Source organism: Drosophila sulfurigaster, chromosome X (assembly GCF_023558435.1).
Source record: "Drosophila sulfurigaster albostrigata strain 15112-1811.04 chromosome X, ASM2355843v2, whole genome shotgun sequence".
Classification (NCBI taxonomy): domain Eukaryota; kingdom Metazoa; phylum Arthropoda; class Insecta; order Diptera; family Drosophilidae; genus Drosophila; species Drosophila sulfurigaster.
This window is the reverse complement of record NC_084885.1, coordinates 32,275,213-32,298,133: the sequence shown is the minus strand read 5'-3', so window position 1 is coordinate 32,298,133 and position 22,921 is coordinate 32,275,213. Positions and strand designations below refer to the sequence as shown.

The window sequence follows — 22,921 nt, the reverse complement described above, 5'->3', positions numbered from 1 at the left end:
GATATTCTATCGCCAAACACTGTTATTCGATTATCGATTCTCGCCCTTCTCAACAATCGATAACTTGTAATCAGTAATCAAATACAGTTTTTATTATCGAAATTGAATAAGTAATCGATATGTAGTTTTATCGATTTTTATTTACTACTATTGGCTTTCACCTATCGATTACGATATGTCACCAAACACTGCTATCGATTATTAGTTAATTTTATCAATGTATTCAATTATCGATTCTCGCCTTTCTCTACAATCGATAACTATTAATCAGTTATCGGAAACAACTTATGTTCGCTATGTTCACCTATCAATACGAAAAACACTGCAAAATGACAACGTGGTCAACAATAGCTAAGCACGAATTTGTTATCGATACGATAACATGACTATCGATATACAAATACTACTTTATCTTTAGCTAAAGTAAGTATAAGAACAATCGATTTACTATCGATAGGTCTCCAGCATCGTAAAGCATTAAAGGGAAATGCAGTCCGTGAATATGAATATGAAAAGCTCCTTTGTGACATTGCCGCAAATGAGAAATGAAAAGTTTGTGCAGCTCTTCCTTTCCTACCGTCTGTAAACTTAAACACCGAATGGAGAGGGGGAAGGAGGGAAAGGGAAAGAAGAGGAAGGGGCGAACATGTTGCAGCATGTCTTGAAGACACTCGACACGCGCCACATTCATGAGGCTGGGGGAAGTTCATAGAGATTCGGTTGGACGTTGACAGCTGCAGCTAGTCAAAGTGTAATAAATTAAAAATTTATTTAACTGCAGTTGACAATTTATTTGCATTTAATTTACCACAAAAGCTGAAGCGAGCACAAGAGGGGCACAAAAAAGAAGAAAAAAAAGAAAGCAGAGCTCAAGCGAAAGGATGAACAAGGGATCCAAAAGACTGGCGACTGGCGGCACTCAAAGGGCTGAAAAGAGATGGAGAGGGGGGAGAGAGAGAGAGAGAGAGAGAGATGAAGTTTGCGGGTTTGTCAGTTGGCTTCTACAATGTGGTTATGGTTATGTGTGTGTGTGTGTGTGGCAAAGGCAAAGGCAAAGGCAACGGCAAGTGGCAAGAAACGAAATGAAACGAAACGCAATGAAATGAAATGAATGTCGCTGAATGAATATATGAATGAATGAATGACTGACTGACTGCATGCATAACTAACACGAAGAAAACTCAGCTTCAGCTTCAGCCTCAGCTACAGCTACAGCGACAAAGGCGACGCATGTTTCACATACCAACCACACACATGAGTGTTGTCTCCTCCTCCCCCACTCCCCCACTCTTCCCTCTTTGCTCCCCTCTTTGCTGTCTGGTTGAGCGGAACTGCAGCTCAACGGGCTGAATGAAGTGTTTGGCAACACTTTAACTTGATTAAAAATTTAATAGCCAGCAGGGTAAACATTTCATCAGTTGCCAACTCTCTCTCTTTGTCTTTGTTCTTCGTCTGTCTGCTCAATTGTGCAGCTTGCCACAACATTTGCTTGTCGATTGTCTTGGATTCAGAGCTTTGCTAAAGCAGAGCTAAGCTTTAATAGCAGCGACTAACTAAATCATAAGCGAGCAAGCTCAACGCAAAAGCTTTTCGCTTTCTAGACTCTTCGAAATGTTCGAGAGTCGATCGAGATGTTGTTTGTCGACAACGACATCATTATTATTATTGAGTTTAATTGTGCAAACATTTCAAATACAATTCGCAGCAATAAAAACAGAGTCAGGCAGAGAAGCATCCCACATGTGGCAAGTGGCAAGCAGCGAGCAGCAAGCAGCAAGCAGCAAGTGGCGAGTCAATGGATGAGTCGAGTCCATGATAAACTCGCTGACCCGAGCAAACAACAACAAGAGACCGATGCCGACAGTGCGCCTTCAATTAAATAGTAATACATAATAATCAACAACAGAACGCAATACAGCAGCAACACTACAACACACTCACACACACACTCACTCACACAACCTTAGGCTAGAAACTATAAAATAGGAAATAGGAAAAAACACAAAAACAAAAATATTGAAAACAATTAAGAAATCGAAAGTCGAGTGTGGACGAACATTGAATACTCTCAAATATTTTGCAAACTTCGATTAGACTGATTGATGTGCGCTTGACTGTTTGATTGACGAACTTTGTGAGTTTAGCAAACGAAACCAAATCATCGGGTAGATTGACTGAAGAATGTTTTAACTGAAGGAAATTATTAATTGATTAATTGATTGATGCATTAACGGAGTGAAAGTAATGCTTGACTGATTGATGCATTAACTAAATTAAAATAATACCTGATTGACTGTTTGTGCATTATCTGAGTTAAAGTAATTCTTGATTGATTGTCTTTTTGTGCATAGACAAAGTGATAGCATTGCTTGATTGATTGATAGATTAACTGAATGATGTTTAGCTAAGTCAATCCTAAACCAATCATTGATCATTAGGTTGATTGACTGATTAATGCATTAACCGAGTGAAAGTTATGCTTGATTGATTGACTGATTGGATGCATTTATAAAGTTATAGCATTGCTTGATTGATTGAATAAGTATTGTTTGACTGATTGACTGACTCACTTATGTTAAGCTGAGTGAACTCAATGTTGAGCATTGACTGTTGTGTTGATTGACTGATTGAAGTATTAACTGAAAGAGTATTTCTTGACTGATTGACTGTCTGATGATTTGAATGAGTGAGCTTGACAAACTTTCCCCATAGATTAGAATGACTGATTAATGCATTGCTTGACTGATTGATATATTTAAAACTTATGTACAAAATCCCTCTGGTTTCTCTATAAATGACTAAAACACTCATTGAATGAATATGTAATTTGCTGAATATTTGATTGAATCATTACTTAAATGATTGAATCAGTGAATGCATCCGTGATTGAAGGATTTTCACGTATGTAAATTGAATAAAAAAACTTGTATATTAATTGAGTTGTTGATTGACATGTGATTGACTCAATCGGACATCAACAACAAGCGAGAATTGCTTTGATTGATAAAGAGTAACTTATAAGAGGCATATGTTTCAGTTTGATTGAAACTCTTGAGTGAGCAGCGAATGTAGCCGCGCTGTGAAGTGTATAAAAAACAAACCAATTGGTGAATCTAAGCCACAAAGGAGAACAACACGAGCCAGAGAAGAACAGCAATAGCAATAGCAATAGAAACAAGTGACCGAAATAATAACACAGATGTCGATGTCGATGACGATGACGATGATGATGTTGATGATGATGATGATGATGTTTTCGATGGCATCTTCGTTTTTCGCTGGCTTCGTTTCCCGCGACGTTCTCCCAAGTGGGACACTTGGCGAGTTTTTTAGATCGCAAAGCGACAGCTGGCTGGCAGTTTGGTTTCGAACACGAAAGCGTAGCGTCACACAATATGTTGTTGAAGGAACGTTTAGGGAGCAAATCGACAGCGAGTCTCATCTTTGCCAGCTTCGTGCTGTGTCTGCTGCTCCACATGACGGAGGTGAGTGGCTATCGCGCCCTGATTCCCGTCGATCCAGGTACGAACGAACATGATTGATTTGCCAGCCAAAAACCACTAAGCTGACCGCCTCTCTCTCTCTCTTCTCTCCCTCATCTCTCCGCTTCTGTAGCGAGTCCCGGCAAATGCGTTTATCGCAGCGAAGTGCTGCAGCTGGGCGTCAACAATGGCATCCCGCCCTGCCAGCGTTTGACGTGCCACGAGGATGGCTCCATACTTATCGAGGGGTGAGTCTGGCCATGGACACACTATAGACAATCGAACAGCACACAGAGAGACGAACAGACATACAGACAGACAGACAGACAAACGGACGGACAGACAGACAGACGCACGAACAGAGAACGCACAAACATTCGAAATGTTTTGCACTGATAAGACGCCAACGCTAATGCTGACAACAGAGACGTCGACGTCGACGTCGTCGTAGGGCGTTGATGACAACGTCAAAAGTCGAACGTCGAATTCCAGAGTTTTGTGTTCTCTTTTTTTTTGTTCAATATTATTGTGTACTCGATGAAGTTGCGCAAGTTGGCGCAATACGAAGTGCAAACCCAAGTGCAAGCTCTCAATTCAGCTCATCTTAATTAGGCACTAAAGATTTGTGCACAACAAAGTGAAAACTTCAAGAAAACTGCTTTATAAAGCTCGTTTATAATTTTAAAAAATGAATATTAAAAAAAAATGTGAAAACTTCAAGAAAGAACAACATAAAACAAGCATTACAGCTATAGTAATAAATTAATATACCGCAAAAATACTAAAAAAAAAATACCAAATGCCATTTTTGGTATATTGATACAGTTTTATGTTCAAAATATACCGTAGAGTACACAATATATCAGATTAGTCTAAAAATATCCCAAATTCATATACCACAAAAATACTAAAATATACTAAAAGTTATAATTGGTATACTGTTACAGTACTGCATTCAAAATATATGATGGAGTATACCAAATATAATATACCAAAATTCTCGTTGTTAAGAACTGAAATATTAAGTATACGTAAAAACATTGCGTGCAAAATTGAATCGCATTAATGCATTGATCATACAAAATCGAAACGATATTCAAATTTACATAAAAAGAAGTGAATATAAAAAAAGGAATTGCTTTGCTCATTAATTAAGAGATGCAATGAAATGGAACTGTCCATAAACATAAAGAGTTTTCATAGTTTATTATATTCCCTCTCATTTCATTGCTGTTAGCAAAGATGAAATAATAATTCAATACACGAAATCGATGCAGACGAAAGTGCATCAAAGAAGCAAAGCCGCACTTCGAGTATTGCTAAAATACCATGAATGGGAAAGGGTAAAGAAATGTGCCAGGAATTGACATATTAAGTTCAGAGACAGAAGGCCTTCCGCTTTCCCAACCAAAAGTGGAATGTTAACGTACACTGAAAGAAAAAACGTGCTAAATCAGAAATAAAATGTTCAATCAAGATTGTTTGATCTCAAAATTGAACCAAGAAGGTTTATTCTTGAATCAAGATTGAAATTCCACAAAAAATCGAAATTGCCCAATCTTTAAAATTTGTTGAATCAAGATTATAATCCTAAAATAAGATGTTTTAATCGCAAAATGCCAGTTTTGTATAAAAATCTTGATTTAAGATTTTTCAAACCTTAAAATCTTACTTCAAGATTGTATTCTTTAAGATCTCTGTGTATGTCATTAAATTTGCGTCTCCATCTCTTTCTATGTCTCGCTGTCTTTTTCCATTTCTCACTCGCTCGCTGTAGTTGCGGTAAATTGCGCATCGATAAATGCAATCACGGGGAGCGCATCAATCCCACGAAACCGTTCCCGGAATGCTGCCAGCTGAGATACAAGTGCAAGAAGGACAACGGAGTTCCCTACTACATCGAGAGAGACGCCGCCGAGGGAGCGTAGAAGAAGAAGCTGGAAGATGGAAGCTGGAGAGAAAAACTCGAAAAGAGATGCCAGTTGGATTAAGCGTCCACAGTCTATGCTTATTTATTTTGTACATTTTCATTTTGTAAACTCTTTAATTCGTTTTCTCGTTTTCTCGTTTTTTTTTTTGTCATTTTTAATAACAACTATTTAATACTCTGTCTCCAGAGTGGTTAACACAATTTGTTTTTCTCTGCTCAGGGGAAAATGTGTTTAATTTTCTTTACACTTCCAGTTTTTACCTTCATGTTCATTTCTAATAATACATTTCAAATCTGCTTAAAGCTAAGTAATTCACATTTGTAGCTATTCACATTAGTAGCTTAAATGTATCTGACTGATGTCTGCATCTTCTTTGGCTGCATCGCCTTTGTAGATATTTTGAGATATCAATTTATTATCAACTTTAAGTCTTCGCAGCTAATACATAACTATTTAAAGTAGCAGATGAATGTATCTTGCACATAAATGCCCCTCATTCTCTATGCTTTATAGATACTATGTATTGTGTAAAGCAAATAAAACACCTTCAGAGATTGTAGTTAATATCTTTAATAGTAAATTCGAAATATATTTACAATACAGAAATCTGTTTATCTTTATCAATAACTACATCTTCTTTTCACTCTTAGAAGCTCAATTGTAACATATATCGCAGATATTATACTTTTAAATGCCATTCTATAAATTTCTTTGTATATAAGTACTATCTTGCAATAGAAGATTACTTATATATTCATTCTACATTAACTAGATGGGCTTCTTCTTTTATCTACTTCTTCAATTACAGTATAGATACTTTCAAATATCACAGTTGTTCAAAAAGATATTCAGATTCAAAGTTGCTCTCTATTTTTATAAAAGTATCTTTCAGTAGAAGATTGCTTACACTAACTCAAAATAACTAGCCACTTGCTCGCCATTATAGATACTCTGTCTCTCTGTTTTGTATTAGAGATACTTTTGAATGTTCTTTATCTCTTTTATATATTTTCCACACAATATTTAGCTGCAGTTGCTCTCGCTGTCGCTCTCGCTTTTGCCAGCTGGCAAAGAAGTTGCTTAATTACGGGACGAAGCCCGCTCATAAACAGCAATTAACGCGCCCCGCACAAGTGCCCCATTGGAGTGGCACGTCTCCCCACGTGGAGTGCAGCGACTGCAGCTGCAGCTGCAACTGCAACTGCGCAGCAGCAGTTGAAACGAAAAAAAAATAATAATATTGTACGAAATGAAAAAACTACATACTCGCGTGTATAAAGCTCACCTTTTGTCGCAAAACGTTAATTAGTGCGAAATAATGAACGAGCTTGGTTTGCCCCCAAAAGGGGAGTGGCATGAAGGCAGGAGCAGGGAGGCAGGGGCAGGGGCAGAATATGTGGGGCAGGCAGCGGTTAGAGAATTGGCGAATTTGGAGCGGCATCAAAGCAGCCAAAAAGGGTGGAAGTGTCAAAGCTGAAGATGCACGTGCAGCACGAATTACGCCTTGCGTTTTTTTTTATACCCGCTACCCACAAGGTAAATGGGTATTATAACATACATATGAGCAGAAGAGGTATATATTCTTGATCAGCGCCTACTTAGTTGCTTTGGGTGACAATCTGGTATATATTACACACTTTTGTATATTTTGAATGTATCAATATCAATATATATCAATATATCAAATACAGCCTTTGGTATATTTATAGTATTTTTGCGGTAAATCTATTTGGTATATTGTATAAAATAATCTGGTATATTCTGCTCTCTCTGATAAATTTTGAATGTAGTACTATGTCAATATACCAATTATGGCTTTTGGTATATGTTTAGTATTTTCGAGGAATATTCATTTGGTATATTTTTATACTACTTTGTCGGACAATCTGACATATTTCGTATCATATGGTATATTTTGAATGTAGTACTAAATTGATATACTAAATACAACCGTTGGTATATTTTAGTATTTTTGCGGTATATTTATTTGTATATATTTATAGTGCCTTGGGTGATAATTTGGTATATTTGGATATATGCTAAACTATATACCAAATATACCACTTGATATATTTTTAGTATTGGTATATACTAACAATAATTCCGCGCTGTTTCGCTTTTATTCGGGTATCTCACAGCCGAAATTTCTTACTTGTTTTTTTATAAAAATCTTGAATTTTAAGTTTGGGCGATCTAGAATTTTTGTAGAATTTTGATCTTGGTTTAAAAATAAACCTTCTTGATTCAATTTGGACATCATATGATCTTGAATCAAAATTTTATTCATGATTTCAGCACGTTATTGTTGTCTTTGTAATGTTTAAGCCGCTTTCGCTGACAAGTTGTATTTTTCGTGGTGCGATTTTCAGTGTTCGATAACTTTATGCAAACTAAATCGATTAAGTTGAGGGAAAAGTGTTTTGCTGAGCTTGTGAAAGTGGGCTGCAAACATAATTTGCTTTTCATTTCAGCCTCACTACAGCCTGCTGCATGTTATGTCTTTTTAAACTGTAGCTGAAAACTGAAACTGATTAGGTAAACTTCTTTGGCAACTCGAGTCGAGTCGAGTCGAGTCGAGTCGAAGGAAGCTTTGCTTATGTAAAATTACACACACAAGAGAGAGAGAGAGAGGGGAGAGAGACTGCAGGTAAAAGTTGCAGGCAAAGTTATGCACGTAGTTGCAGGACATTTTTGATAGCAGGCTCTTAAAGTTGCTTGAGAGCTCGGCAAGGACTTGAAGCTAGAGCTTCAGCTTCAGCTTCAGCTAGAGATTGAGATTGAGCTTGATGCTCGTATTTATGGCATAACCGCATCTCAATTTATTTGTGCCGCGGCTTCAGTTAGTTGGCTCTCTTTTAATAACCAATTTGAAGGCAACTTGAGGGATATTAGCGTGTTGTCCCTAAACCAGCAGCAGCAACGACAACGACAACTTTCAACGGAGTCAGTCAATCAGTGAGTCAGTCAGTCAGTCAGTGAGTCAGTCAGCAGCTGCAAGGATGCAGGAAAATAGCTCGCAATGTCGCTGGCTTGTTGCTGTGGCCACGTGAGGTAGAGAAAACGACAGCAGGTGACTTAATGGAAAAACGCACACGCACAACAAGGACACGCACACACACACACACACACACACACACACCCAAAAGTGGGACTTAAGTCTTGTATTATGAAAAGCTCATCTAATTTCAATCAATTGTGCCAGTTGCGAGGGAGACATGAGCTGCAAGCAAGCTCAAGCATGCTGAGGGAGAAAAGAGGAAGAAGAGTGGAGAACTGAGGGAGAAAACAGAGGAGAAAAGAGAGAGGAGATATAATACCTGCGGGTGGACAAAAATTTTAAGTGCTTTCCACCTTTTATAAGTTTTTTGCGCAAAATGTTAAGAAAATAAAACTTAATGACATTAAAATGGAATTTTATTAGCAACAGCAGCAAACTAAATGCTGACTTCCTTTTTGGTTTGGGTTTTATATATTAAACTGAAAATATAAAATGAGTATATAATAAACTAAAGCATTTCATGAACTTAGCTCGGACATTCATTTTCAATTTGATTATCTAAAACCTACATCGAAATAAATTCAACAACCGAAATGTTTTCCGATTCAAAAGAAATAAGCAAGAAAACTACAATCGAGTGTGCTAGACTGTTAGATATACACTACTTCTTTTCAATAGAACACTATTCTAAAATTATACCGCAAAAATACTAAAATATACTGAATACTATATTTGGTATATCAAGTGTACTCGACTGTGGGATACTCTCTACCTGTATTTTCAATTCGACCATATGCTACAAATATACCAAATTTATATTCCGTAAAATACTAATAATATACTGAAGGCCATATTTGGTTTATCGATATAGTACCGCGTTTAAAATATACAACAGAATACAAAAGCAGTCTGAAGATATACCGAATTCAAATTCCGAAAAATACCAAAGGGCACAAAGGCAGTGTAAAAATATACTAAATTAATATACCGTAAAAATCTTAAAATATACAGAAGTCTATATTTGATATGCCGATATAGAATAAATACACCATGGAGTACACAATCTAAAAATATACTGAGTATATATAATATAATATACCGAAAAAATACTACAATTTCCCATAGGTTAAATTTGGTATATCCATGTAGTACTATATACATTAAAAATATACCGTAAAGTGAAGAAGCACAAAAAAATATAACAAATTTATACACCCAAAAAATACAAAAGTAAACCGAATTATATAACATACTATCACATTGCAAATATACCATAGCGTGCAAAATATACCAGATTGTAGTCGTTTCTCTGCCATACAAAAGTAATGCTTTAATCATTGCCTCGTATAGAAATGATTTGCTCTGACCGAAGCTGACTTCGTCATCGCAGCCCTGCATCATGAGGCAACCATCCATCAAGTAGCGAAAGCCACAATTTTGATTTTATAGACAGCTGACTAAGCGGCAAGCGGCAAAAAGCGAAACTTGAGGTAGCTCATAAGCTAGGCCAAGAATGAAGAAGTGGGAGGAGAAGTGAGGAGGAGGAGGCATCGCTAGGAGCATCTCAGGCAACCAGCAGCACTTAATCATATCAGCATAATAAGTCAACAGGAGACGCGGCAAGGTAATAAAATTAAATCCTTGCCGCCGCGCTCGAGTTGCTCTCAGCATCCCCAAGGATTGAATGAATATGGGATATACACATACACATACACATACACATACATACTTATAATAACGCAGCAATACCAAATACCAAATCCAGTGGCATCCCGAAAAACCAACAAGCGAAATCAATGGCAACTCAACGACAACCTTCAGTTGCCCCCAATGCGATGCGATGCGATGCGTTGCGTTGAGGAAATAAAGAAAATAAGTAAAGGCAAAGCAAACGCGAGCTAAGCAGCTACATTACAAACTTGGGCACAATGTGGGGCATACCAGACTGGTGATATACCCTTTAACTGTTGCTGGCTTAGTAAGAGAAAATGTCAAGAGTAATGGACAAATTTCAAATACGATTATGGGTAAAGTTACAGTTTAGTTTTTCATTTAATAATATTCTTTCTTTAATATTCCACATTATTTCTTACTTACTATTCATTACACATTTTTGTAGTATATGTATGTATATTATATTATTTATTATTAATTTAAGAATTTATGTTTAATTTTATTCCCAGCTTTAACTTGAATTTATTTATTAATCACTATTTATAATACTTTTATATTTTAGAATATTTTCGGTATATTTATTTAGTATGTTTTTAAACTGTTTTGCCCAACAGTTTGGTATATTATGCACTCTTTGGTATACTTTGAAGTTAGTACTAAGTGAATATACCATCCATAACATTCGGTATATTTTTAATATCTTTGCTGTATATTAATTTGGTATATTTAAAGACTGCTTTGGCTGACATATTCAACATTTTATGGCATACTATTTATTATACATTTCTTAATTGATGTACTTTTATTTATTTTTAATTTTTTAAGTTAATTTGTATTATATATTTGTTATTAAGTTGATTTCAATTACACAAAATTTGCATTTAAATAAATGAATATGTACAAATTACAAAAGAAAATAAGTTTCATTCAAACTTCAACTGGTGGCAAGTTAATATACCCCATCAACGCTTTGGAGCTACAGGGTATGCGAGGGGAAAACTGCTTACGCGCATATTAAAAATGGTTTATTTATGTTGCAGGCGCAGGGAAAAGGACGCAGAGCGGTAATCGATTTATGCGGCGCTATTTACAATTTGTTATTTAGGCGGCACGCACCCTTGGCACGCCCCCCTATGTACACACGCCCCCTTCTTTTGGGAGCGGTTGCCTGGCAACTTTGACGCTTTGTGAAATGCGATTCGATTTGATACGATTCAATGCGATGCGATTCGATGCGAGGTCGAGGTCGAGATGGAGGCATATGCAAAAATGCAGACGAATTATTCGGTTGTCTGTCGCTGAGCTCTTTAGTTCGTGTTGCTTTAACACCTGCAAGCTGAAGAGCAAAGTGCGTGAAAGAAAGAGAAAACGATAAAGCGAGAGCAGCAAAAATGTGTAAAGAAAAGCCTTTTGGCAAAAAATCGCATTTAATTCGATTGTGTGCCAAAAAGAATGAATACCAAAAAATGAAAAAAGAAAAAAGTACTTGAATATATCCGACAACTTTCCAGAAAGTTCAAGACAAAGCAAAGCAAAATAGAAAAGAGACAAAACACACACACACACACACGCACACGCACACAAAAAGCTTAATAAAATATCGGGCTACAACTTTTTCCCAATACCATAAAGTCGCAAATTTTTAATGAAATTAAAATAACGCCCAGTCAAAAGCGACCTGAAGGACCGACGTGGAAGTCTCTAAGCCGCGGCACGTGTCCAGCACAAATCTAGGCCAAAGTCGACGGCAAAGTCCTTTGCCAGTTGGCCAGGACACAGTTTCTAATTGCTCAGCCTCAAAGCTCATTTGCACTTTACGAGCATTTTCAATTCGCAAAGTTGAACAAGCGGATAATATAGACCATGCTTAAAGACACGACACACAAACACACACACACACACACACACACACACACACACACACGCACGCACATATTTCTCGCTTAAAGCGACGCAGCAAATTGCATGCAATTTAATTTGAGGGAAATCAAGTAAGAGAAAAAGACAGCCAAAAGAAGTTATTCAAGATTTTCTGGTCAGGAAAATATTCAAAGAGCAGTTGAAATATAATTTTATCAAAATAATTTAAAAAATCGAAGCAACCTAACTAACATTTTATACACTACTTTATCTGTTACTGAGTATAATTCATATACAAAATATATTGCATATATAATATGTACTTCACTCGCTGCATACATTGCGTATACTTCATATGCGAAACATATACATATATTTAAAATATACTGCAACTACAGCACTGTAAAATGTAAAATGTGTTCATTTTGTATACCTCACGCATAAAATATACTATTTATAATTCACATAATACGAAAATACTGCACTGTGCAAAGTGTGCAAAATATACTTCATATAGCAAATATATTGCCTATACTATATTACGTTTACTTCATATACAACATACACTGTTTATATTTAAGCCACAACACACATTGCGTATACTTCATGTAATGCACATACGAAATATATTCCAAAATATACTACTTCACATAGAAAATATCCTACGTATAGATGATCAACAAAATATACTGCATTCACTTTACTTGCCATATGTGTACTTCAAATACTACGTATACTTGATATACTACGTATACTACGTTTACTTCATATACTACGAATATTGCGAATACGTCATATGCAAAAAAATAATGCTTACAGTTTTACCTCCTAAACACATTGCATGTACAAAATATACTGCTTATACTCCATATATGTATGTATGAATATACTGTGCATATTTAATATGTTACTGCGTATACTTGATCTGTCAAAAATATAGTAGACACTTCACATGCCATTTACTACGTATACTTCATATACCACATACACTTCATCTACTACGTATACTACGTTACCTCTATATACTACGTATACTCCATATACTACGTATACTCCATATTCTACGTATACTTTTTATACTACGAATGTTGCGTATACTTCATATGCAAAATATACTTCACACCTAAAATATACTACGTATACATTATATTAAATTCTTATACGCCATATCCGAAATATACTACGTATACTTTATTTACTACAACTTGCGTATACTTCATACAAAAAACGCAATGTATTATGTATATTTATTAACTAATGAAAATGATTAACTTAACTTAGGAAGGGGAGACTGAAATTCTCACACAACAATTCGATATAGAATTTAAAGTGTTTCAGAACTCACCGATGTAATAATGGACAAATCAAAAAGAGCTTCATCAAAGTGCAAATAATTATATCCGAAAAGTTGAATACTATAAAAATTAGAATTATGTATTACATTTTATTTTTACTCAATATTGTATAGCATATAAAAAACATGACAAAAAAAAACCATTTGAATTACAGGCAAGACTTGAGGTTTATCTTTAGATATTCCATCGATTCATCGATTAGAGACTCAGTACAAAATAGGTAAATCGATTAAATAGAAACCATAATGCTAGAGATGCAAGGCGAAGCGAAGCGAGGCGGGATTGAAGAGGCAGCTGCTGCTCAGAGGCGCGAGACGCCTTCGTTGGCATAAAGCTGCTGCTGGCGATTGTCTGCGACTGTTTTGTTTGTGCTTGAACTGACGCTATTTGCTGGCGTTGTGTTTTCTTTGGTGCTTTGGTGCTCCGTTGCCTCATCGAAATGCACACGCGCTTCGGGTTTGGGAACGGAAACATTTGAGCTCGGACTGTGAAGCTCAGAGTTGATCGACTGCAGCGTGTTGTAGCAGCGTCTGAAGCTTGGCCGCTCCCAAGGCTCACAACGCCAGCATTGCAGCAGCAGAGCATAACTAAAAAAAGCGATGTAAAAAGTTAGTTTAGAACCCTGGGGTACTAAATGGGACTACTTACAGCTTCTCGGGACACTCGTCGGGCGGCTGCAGACGTCCGCCGTCCTTGACATGAGCAAGCACCTCGAAATTGTTCCGCGCCGCGTATGGTTGCTGGCCAAGCGTTAGAATCTCCCAGCAGAGCACACCGAAAGCCCACACATCGGACTGTGTGCTAAAGATGCCATCCACCAAACTCTCGAGCGCCATCCAACGCACCGGGAGCAAACCCTCGCCCTCCTTTCGGTAGTAGTCGCTCTTGTAAATGTCGCGCGCCAAGCCAAAGTCCCCAATCTTGACAATGCGTCGACCCCCAACGGCGGCGCCATTCGACACCAAACAATTGCGACACGCGAGATCGCGATGCACGAAATGCATATCCTCCAGATAGCTGCAGCCATTGGCCACATCAAGGCACATGGCCAGCAGATCAGGCAGTTGCAGCATCGGCACCGGAGTCGAAGTCGGAGTCGTCGTCGTCGTCTGCGTCTCAGTCTGCCCGGGCAGCTGCTCCTGGCTGTTGGGACGCGCAGCGCGCAGATAGCTGAGCAAATCTCCGGCCTCCATGTGCTCCATGATCAGCGAAATGGACTCGCTGTCGAAGCAGATGCCAATAAGGCAAACGATGTTCTCGTGCTTGAAGTTGCTCATCAGCTGCGCCTCCTGCAGCAGCTCGGCAAACTCGCTGGCGCCTTTGCGCAGGCTCTGCGGAAGAAGAGACAAAATGAGAGAGAGTGAGAGAGAGAGAAAGTTAGTAGATCAATTGGCATAATAATTTCTGAGGAAAAGAGTCAATGTGGAAGTAGCTTTTTTGGCTAAGAGATACCAAATATATATTATCACCTCTATATATGTGGTATACCTTTGGTATATATATATAATATTATCACCTATATATATTCGGTATATCTTAGCAAAAAAGCTGTCCAAAACTAAATGTAGTTAGTATCAAAATATACCATTACATCAAGATGAGAAAAGCGAGAGAGTGAGAGAAAGAGTTGGTGCATCAATGGACACAATTATTTATAAGTAAAGGAATTCATTTCTATGTAAAAGCATATTTCTGAGATATATGTATATACCAAACTCCACATAGTTAGTATAATAATATACCATTATATCGTAGTGAGAAGAGTAGAAGATAAAGAGAGAAAGTAAGTGTATTGATTGAGTCAATTTCAAGCGTCTTTTTGCTGAGATATACTAAAAATATATCGATGACATACCAAAACACACAATAGTTAGTATAAAAATATACCATTACACCAAAATAAGAAGAACAAAAAAGCGAGTCATTTGACAAAATTTGTTATAAGTAAAGGAGTTCATGTCAACATAAAAACATATTTTTTTCTGAGATATACCAAAAATATATCAATGATATGCCGAAACAAAATATAGCTGGTATAAAAATATACTATTACATGGAAATAATGTTAAACTATGTCATAGTAGAGCAACCACATAAATCCCATTCATTTAAGATATACCAAAAATCGATTAAATACTAAAATGTATTATAGTTAGTATGAAAATATGCATATGAAGTTTAAATATACCATGTCATACCATATAAAGTTGTTCAAGTTTTGCAAGTTAGTTTAGGATCACTTAGACTAAATGTATTCTATTTATAATCAAAACTCCTGACTTTTGCTTTTAAAGGAGTGTCTGATATGACTACCCTATGGGAAGGATGTACTCAAAGAAGAATAAATACCTTGATTGCAACGCGCTGGGGCTGCGCCTCATCCTCCCCTTGAAGCTGACCCTCGTAGACCTCGCCAAAGGCGCCGCTGCCCAGAAAACGCAGCAGAGTTAAACGATTCCAGCTGATCTGTGGCAGCAACGCAATGTCCGCATCGCTTAGCGTCATGGAGAAGGTGCGATTGCGTGCCGCAAGCAATTGCTGTTGTGTTTGCAGTGCAGACAAATTACTCCAGATGCTGGGTCGACTCTGCTGCAGCAGCTTCTTGGCGCGATGCCGTCGCTTTTGCACTGCAAAGAAATTATTATTATAATTATTTGTAGTTCATCAACAAAGTTAAGAGACTTTACCCTTTCGCACTAGGATCAAGGCCAGCACACAGCTGGAGACAATGGCAGCGGGCGCTATGATGGCGAGCACCAGGGAGCCGCGTTTCTCTGGTGAGACAAACGGCTCAGGGATGCGTTCGCTCTCCTCGCTGTAGGGACCCCAGCCATGAGGACGATTGCGAGCGCGCACCCGAAACAGGAACAGACGTCGCGAGTACAAGTCGCGGACAAGGCAACTCAATTCGGTGGTGTTGCAAAAGTCCAGCCACTGATCCTCGAGCACCGTTGGCTCCTCGGCCCACGGCAGCAGCTGCGCTGAGGTGTCCCGACGCCGTCGCCTCCGACCGCCGCGTCGCGCCTGCAGCGCCTCCATGTTGTACAGTAGAATGGGATCGCCGTGCTCCTCGGCGGGCATCCAGCTCACGCGAAAGATTTCACCCGCAATATGCTCGATCTGCGGGCGTCCCGGCGCACTTGGCGCATCCCCCAGCGTCTCGTAGTCCTGACTGGCACCGTAGTAGACCGGAGCACCTGGAGAGGCAGCGTAGTTCAAGGCAAGGCGGCACGAGTAGCGCGTCTTCGGTTGCAGCGACTCCAACCTCATTGTCGTGTGATTGCCCAGCACGTTGAAATGCAGCTGCTCGCGCAGCGACTGACACTCCAGCGCCAAGGTGCTGAGCACATCCGGTGTGCCGAACCACGAGAGCGTCATCCCGTAGGCGTGCAGCTCCTCCAGCTGCAGCGGCGGCAGCGGCGCATAGCAGCGCAGGAAGAGCGACTCGCTGCGATTGAACTTCCCTGGCGTCGCATGCGCTTGCACCCACACCTGGTAGACACGTCCGGGCTGCAGTCCCGTCAGCCGTTGCGTACCTGCGGTTTCCACGCGCTGTTCCTGCACCAGGGGCTGCTCCAACGCCTGCTCGAGCTGCTGATCCTCGAGCAGCCAGTGCAGCACATAGTAGACGCTGTCGCTGCGCAACTCCAGCGGCGCTGCCCAACTCAACTCCAGTTCGCTGGGACTCAGAGCACGTCCGCTGAAGTTCCGAGGTGCACTCGGAGTGGCGGCAGCCGTCTGGAGCTCCAGCGGTGCCAACTGCAGTGCCTCGAGTCCGAGTCGCTGCTGGTAATAGCTGGAGATGCGCACACGCAGCTCGTAGGCGCGATACGGCTGCAGTCCGGTGATGTTGAGCTGCTCCCCGGCCAGGGCATGCAGCTGACGGAGCTGGGCATGCGCTGAGCTGAGCTGCACCTGATACTCGAGCCCTGGCACGGGGAGCGGGCAATCGGAGGCAGCTGTGAGCGCTGGCAGCTGCAGCTGGCAGTGGGTCTCCTCGCACATGGGCGTCTCGATGGCGCCCAACGTGGGTAGAAGCAGGCAACGGCGACTGGGATACGCCTGATAGTTGTAGGCGCGCAACAGACGCACCTCATCCGGCTGCAGATCCAGCACATACGCCAGCTGCTGTCGCCGTCGACTGTAGCCACGCACGCTGCCATTGCGCAGGGCATAAATGTAGCCGGCGTCCTGCGCCAGCTGCGCAATGTCATCGCTGAGCAAATTGAGCTGCGAACGCAGCGCAGTCGGCATGCACAGCTGCCGAGCCACATGATATACGCACAAACGTCCCTGATGATCCACCAGATTGAGCGTCTCCGACTGCGGCTCCTGACTGCCCTCGAAGAGTCGCCACAACGGTCCCGGTACGCTCTCAAAGCTGAGCGCACTCCCGTTGGCCAGACTGCGTCCCTCGAGCGTCGCATTGCGAGCACCGATTTCGTGCTGCAGCCAGACAAGCGAACGTGCATGAGGAAGGGCAACCAGATCGTGCAGCAGCTGACCTGGCGGCGTGCTCCACATGCGTTCGCCCTGCAGAATGCGTCCCTCGAAGCGACAGAGGTCCAGTCGATAGATGCAAGCGGCTGGCGGTTGTGTAGAGGCATCCAGCTCGGCCCAGTAGACAATGCGCTGCACCCAGTCGACAGTCAGAGCGAGGACCTCGGCACGCATGCGTGCCAGCTTGGCGGGCGCCGAGCCTGGGACATGGCTGAGCAGCTCGACATGCTCGTTCACCCAGAGCAAACGCTGTTCGCCCTGCATTAGCGCCAGATGCTCCACGGGACTGGCGGTGTGAACGAGCTGGCGTCGCGTCGCCGTATCGAGATCCAGTTCGCCAATGTACTCGGCATTGGCGTAGAGCAGTCGCGGCACCGACTGCACCTCAGGTGCCACGTGCAGCGCATGGCTAGTGGCGCCCGCTGCGACGCCGGTGGCAGCAACATGCGCCTGCACCTGAAAGCGATAGGTGACGTCCGGCTGTAGCTGATCGATGCGCGCCTCGAGGGTGCTCTGATTGAGCAGCAGCTCCGTGTGCAGCTCGCTGCCCTGCCAGCAGCTGATGCGGTACTGCAACGCCTGACTTCCTAGGCCATGTTCCTCCTCGGGCACATCCCAGCGGAGTAAAGCGCTCACATTCGGCTCCAGTTGCAGCGGCACAGCCTGACGCTCGACGAAGACGCGTAGCCGACGAGGTTGAGTGGGCGCCGCCACCGGTGTCGACAACTGTACACTCGAGGTGGGTCCGGCACGCCACGAAGTGTGCGGCGTGATGCTGACTCGCAGCTGCTGCGGCGCATGCGAGAGCTGTGTGATGCGGGCGAAGGGCGTGGCCAGCTCCAGAGTGAGCACACGCTCGCTGCCGTGCTCGAGAAGAAGCTTGTAGCAGATGCTGTGATTGCCACCGCTAGCAGCGGGCTGCCAGCGCAATCGGAAGTCATCCCAGTGGCCGCCCTCATCGATGCGTATGCTGTCCGGTGGCACGGCGAGCGGACGTACGCCTGGATCGGGAGCGGATAAGGCAGAGGACGGTAGGAGCTGCACTGCACTCAAGGGTTCGGAGAGTTCCTGGGGGCGCAGATGTTCCGACTCCAGCTGCTCGGACATCCGCAGCAGTTGCGCACTGCTCGCCTGCTTTCCCTGCAGCCAGAGCAGCGCATTCAGGGGCTGGAGGAACTGCAGCGTGTGTGGCACAGCAGACGCGCCAGGTGGCAGCTGGATCATCTCTGGCGCTTGGCTGCCGCTCGCCAGTGATAGCGAGCTGCGATAGAGATGCAGCTCAGCCTGAACCGAACTACCTCCGACCAGCCAATAGATGTACCGCTGTTGCAGATCCAAACTAAACCCATTGATTTGTCCGGCCAGTCCGCTCACGTGATAGTACTCCAACTCGGGCTGCTGTGTATCCTGAGCGCTCATCGGACGCCGCGCCAGGTGAGCGCCGCTTGCGTAATACAAATGTCCCTGCTCGGGATCGAGCGCGAGGTGACGTGCGCCGAAAATGGGCAACAGTTCGCGGGAGCCGCTCTGCGGATCCAGACGCTGCACACAGTCCCGCTCGAGGTCCGTCCAGTAGAGCAGACCGCCGCGCCAATCGTAGGCGACGGCGCCCACATGTTGCGTCTGTGACGGTGCCTGGCAACTGAGCTGCGGCTGGAGCAGATTGATGCACCGCAGCGTACCGTTGCTCACGTAGTACGCAATGCTGGTGTTCAGCAGCGTGAGCGGACCGGAGGATATCGGCTCGAGGCGCGCTGGAAGCAGTTCCAGCTGTGCACCCAGCTCGTTGGTCACATAGAGATCTCCCCGTTGCGTGGCCCAGCGTAAACGATGCTCCCCGCGTGGCCAAGTGCGCGAGAGAAGCGCCGACGTCCATTCCCCCGCCTGGCCCGCGGCGTTGATGGCACGCACACGCAGCTGGTAGAGATTGTCCGGTTGCAGACGCTCCAGACCGAAATGTGGACTGCGTATGTTGCGTATGTTGTAGGCGCTTTGGCTGGCCACGTCCAGCACCTCGAGTTCGTAGCTGCAATTGCTCGAGACCGCTTGATAGGGATTCAGTGCCGGTTCCTGCCACGAGATTTGCGCTGCCTGTGCACCGAGCAGCGCTCGCAGCTCACGTGGTGTCGCCGCCTCCAAGGCCAAAGGCTGACGACGTCGCTCCAGTGGCGTCAGCTGCACTAGCTGCTCCTGCTCCGCTGATAGTGGCCAACTGACAATGACGTTCAGGGTATGACGCTCCAGGAGCTGCAGCTGTGTCGCATTCGCCACCAGCAGCTGTCGCTTGTCGCTTGAGAGCGCAAAAGTTGCCGCCAGCTGGACGCTAGGGAGTTGCTCCAGCTGCCGCTTGTGGCTGCCATCGTAGCTCAGCTCCAGCAGCTGATCCTCCTGCTGCAACAACTGCAGCAGCCAGCGTTGCGGCAGCAACACAAAGTGTCCCAGTTGCTGGACTTGATGCAACTGCAGCCGCTGCTTGCTGTGCAGATCGAGGCGCCAAATAGCTTGAGCATCGATCCAGAAGAGCCAGCCATTGACCGCATCCAGCTCCAGTTGCTGCACCTTCGTTCCCAGCGCTGTCTTGACTAGCTGTTGCACATCGCCTCCGTCCTGATTGCAGCTGAACAACTGATGCTGCTGGGTCGAATCCTCCACGGCCAGATAGAGACGCTGATGCAGCCAGTCGAGGCTCAGGCGACGTGGCCGCCACTCGCTGGAGTTGAGCTGCATCTGGAGCAGCTGCCTTGAATTGTCTTCCTCCAGCTTCTGTCTGAGAGAAGAGTTGAACATGTGAACGAGTCTTGAAACTAGTCTTTAGACCACTCACCTGTAGAGTCTCCCCAGGGAATCGAGCACCCAGAGCTGCTGTTGACGCTCTGAGTAGACCATGTCATTGATGGTTGCATCTGCTTCGGCACTAAAGATGATCCGAGACTCGCCTGCGGACTCCAGCGACTGCCAGCTGATACTGCGCTCGCTGGTCAGAAGCACGCTGCGCAGCTGCTCAGGGGAAAGCGGCGCCTTTGTCTGAATGCTGGCCATGGCTGGCGGTCCTTTGCCCTGCTTATTGATCATGGTCAGCTCCACAGTGTAGTTGGTTAGCGAATGCAGCTCGCTGAAGATGAAGCTGACACGTGAAGCGGGCAGAAGCTGTGGCATAAAAGATTCAGTTCAATGGAGAGATACAACTTGTAGTATAATAATAGTAACATATCCTCCTAGCTCTGACTATTTATGCTGTACGTTACTGGCGCAGTCAGTAATCATTATCAATCTCTTAGGACAAACCACTTTAGAACACTTATGACCAATTTTTCATTCTTTTCACTAATACCTTGTGCATTCCGAAAGTTAATAAATCGATCAGTCAAATAACTTTATACAATTACTTTTACTTAATAACCAACTTCTAGCCTATTAGCTCTTACCATTTATGCTATACTTTACTAGCTCAGTCAGCGAATGAATCATTCAGAACAGAACACTTTATATAACCTATCAACAACTGCCCCCTGAATATATGTTGTGCACAACTTTAAGCCCCAACACTCATTCTTTGTGCTGTACTGCGATAATGCAGTATGTGAAGGAATCAATCATTTCAATTTCCTTCTCAGCACACTCAAATCTTTAGTCTACAAAAAAAACTCACCTCTTCCCTGTTGGAGCTGGAAGCATTGCTGGCGCCGCTGCTCAACCGTATGTGATATCCTTGAAGCGGTGCATTCGTGTAGCGTCCTGGACGCCAGTGAACCGCCACATGTTCCTCGTCCAGGGATAACAGTGTTGTGATGATGGGCGCTGATATCGGAGCACCTGCCATGGGTGTTTGATATATGGGCGTGGCCGGAGAATAGAGCACATCCTCGCTGCTCTCCCCGAAGGGCAACTCAAAGCGAAACTGGCAGAGGAATTAAACTGTGAGTTCTACATTTGAAATTGGAATTATGTCTTCGGACTTACCTTATACCTGGTGTATGGCATAAGTGCTTCCGCAATTTCACAAACATAATATTCATCGCAATTGTAATCAGCCATGTTGTGCCAGGGTGATTCCTGTTCCAGTTTCTGTTCCTCATTCTGTTGCTGGTATTGTATGTTAAAGGGGCGACTGGCCAAATAGTTCTCGGGGAACTGCATGTCCCACCTGATGGTCAGCGTCGCCGATTCCCCCCGCCATCTCCACAAGCTGCGGCTGCGTCGTCTCCACCAGTTGCGTCATCGCCAATCGCTGCAGATGCCAATATTGTCGCTGTGCCATCTCGCAGGCTCCGATGCAGGGCATGTCAAACGGATAGAACTGCGTGGAAACCTAAAAAAAGAGTCTTTTATTTATTATCTTGCAGTTGCAGTTGCAGTCAAAGGAAACTCACGCAGGCCTCCTGACAGGGCTCGATCTCCTTGAGTGCTCGATACCATTGCGCGCAGCCATTCGTGCACTGCAAAGAAACTCCGATTAGAGGTTGAGGGAGTTACAGAAAGCGACCAAAACCAGCTTCAAAATGGGAAGCCATCTTTTCATCGACAGTCGAGTGTGCTCGACTGTGAGATACCCGATACACATTTTTAATGAAAGCAAAATAGTCCCGTATTCATTTGTAAATACACCGAATTAGTATACTGCTACAATACTAAAGATAAAGGCGACATTTGGTATATTGATATGCATACTACTCATTCAAAATATACCATAGAGTGCACAATATACCAGATTGTCAGCCAATGAAGTCTTAAAATATGCCAAGCTAATACTAAATATATACCAAGGGCTATATTCGGTATATTAATGTAGTACTTCATGCAAAATATACCAAAGGGTGCAAAATATGCCAAATTGTCGATCAAGCAATCTAAAAATATATACCGCAAAAATACTAAATATATACCTAATTCTATATTTAGTTTATTGATATACTACTACATTCAAAATATACCATAGAGTGCAAAATATGCCTGATTGTCAGCCAAAGCAACTAGAACCCGTAATAAATAGGCAACTCTAGCTTCAAAATTACGCTTGTTATTCGATAGTTATCGACTTTCGGGGGCGGAAGTGGGCATGGTAAAAATTTAAAACTAGATCTGCGCTCAAGTTCTATCGAATATAAATGATATCTCTATCTC

The 22,921-nt window shown here is 42.8% G+C and overlaps 2 protein-coding genes across 2 annotated transcripts; one reads left to right on the top strand and one right to left on the bottom strand.

Annotated features, from left to right (window-relative positions):
- The first annotated feature begins 3,350 nt into the window (after positions 1–3,350).
- On the top strand, positions 3,351–5,613 carry LOC133848934 (uncharacterized). Its single transcript, XM_062284684.1, has 3 exons — positions 3,351–3,522; positions 3,616–3,730; positions 5,260–5,613. Exons 1-3 carry the CDS (start codon positions 3,396–3,398, stop codon positions 5,408–5,410), a joined length of 393 nt encoding a protein of 130 aa, XP_062140668.1. The 5' UTR covers positions 3,351–3,395; the 3' UTR covers positions 5,411–5,613.
- Positions 5,614–13,369: 7,756 nt separating this feature from the next.
- On the bottom strand, positions 13,370–22,076 carry LOC133847275 (protein sevenless). The gene is made up of 7 exons (XM_062282206.1): positions 21,761–22,076; positions 21,450–21,698; positions 20,625–20,947; positions 15,988–20,567; positions 15,650–15,927; positions 13,949–14,631; positions 13,370–13,887 (listed from the first exon to the last, which is right to left on the bottom strand). Exons 1-7 carry the CDS (start codon positions 21,935–21,937, stop codon positions 13,602–13,604), a joined length of 6,576 nt encoding a protein of 2,191 aa, XP_062138190.1. The 5' UTR covers positions 21,938–22,076; the 3' UTR covers positions 13,370–13,601.
- Positions 22,077–22,921: the final 845 nt, after the last annotated feature.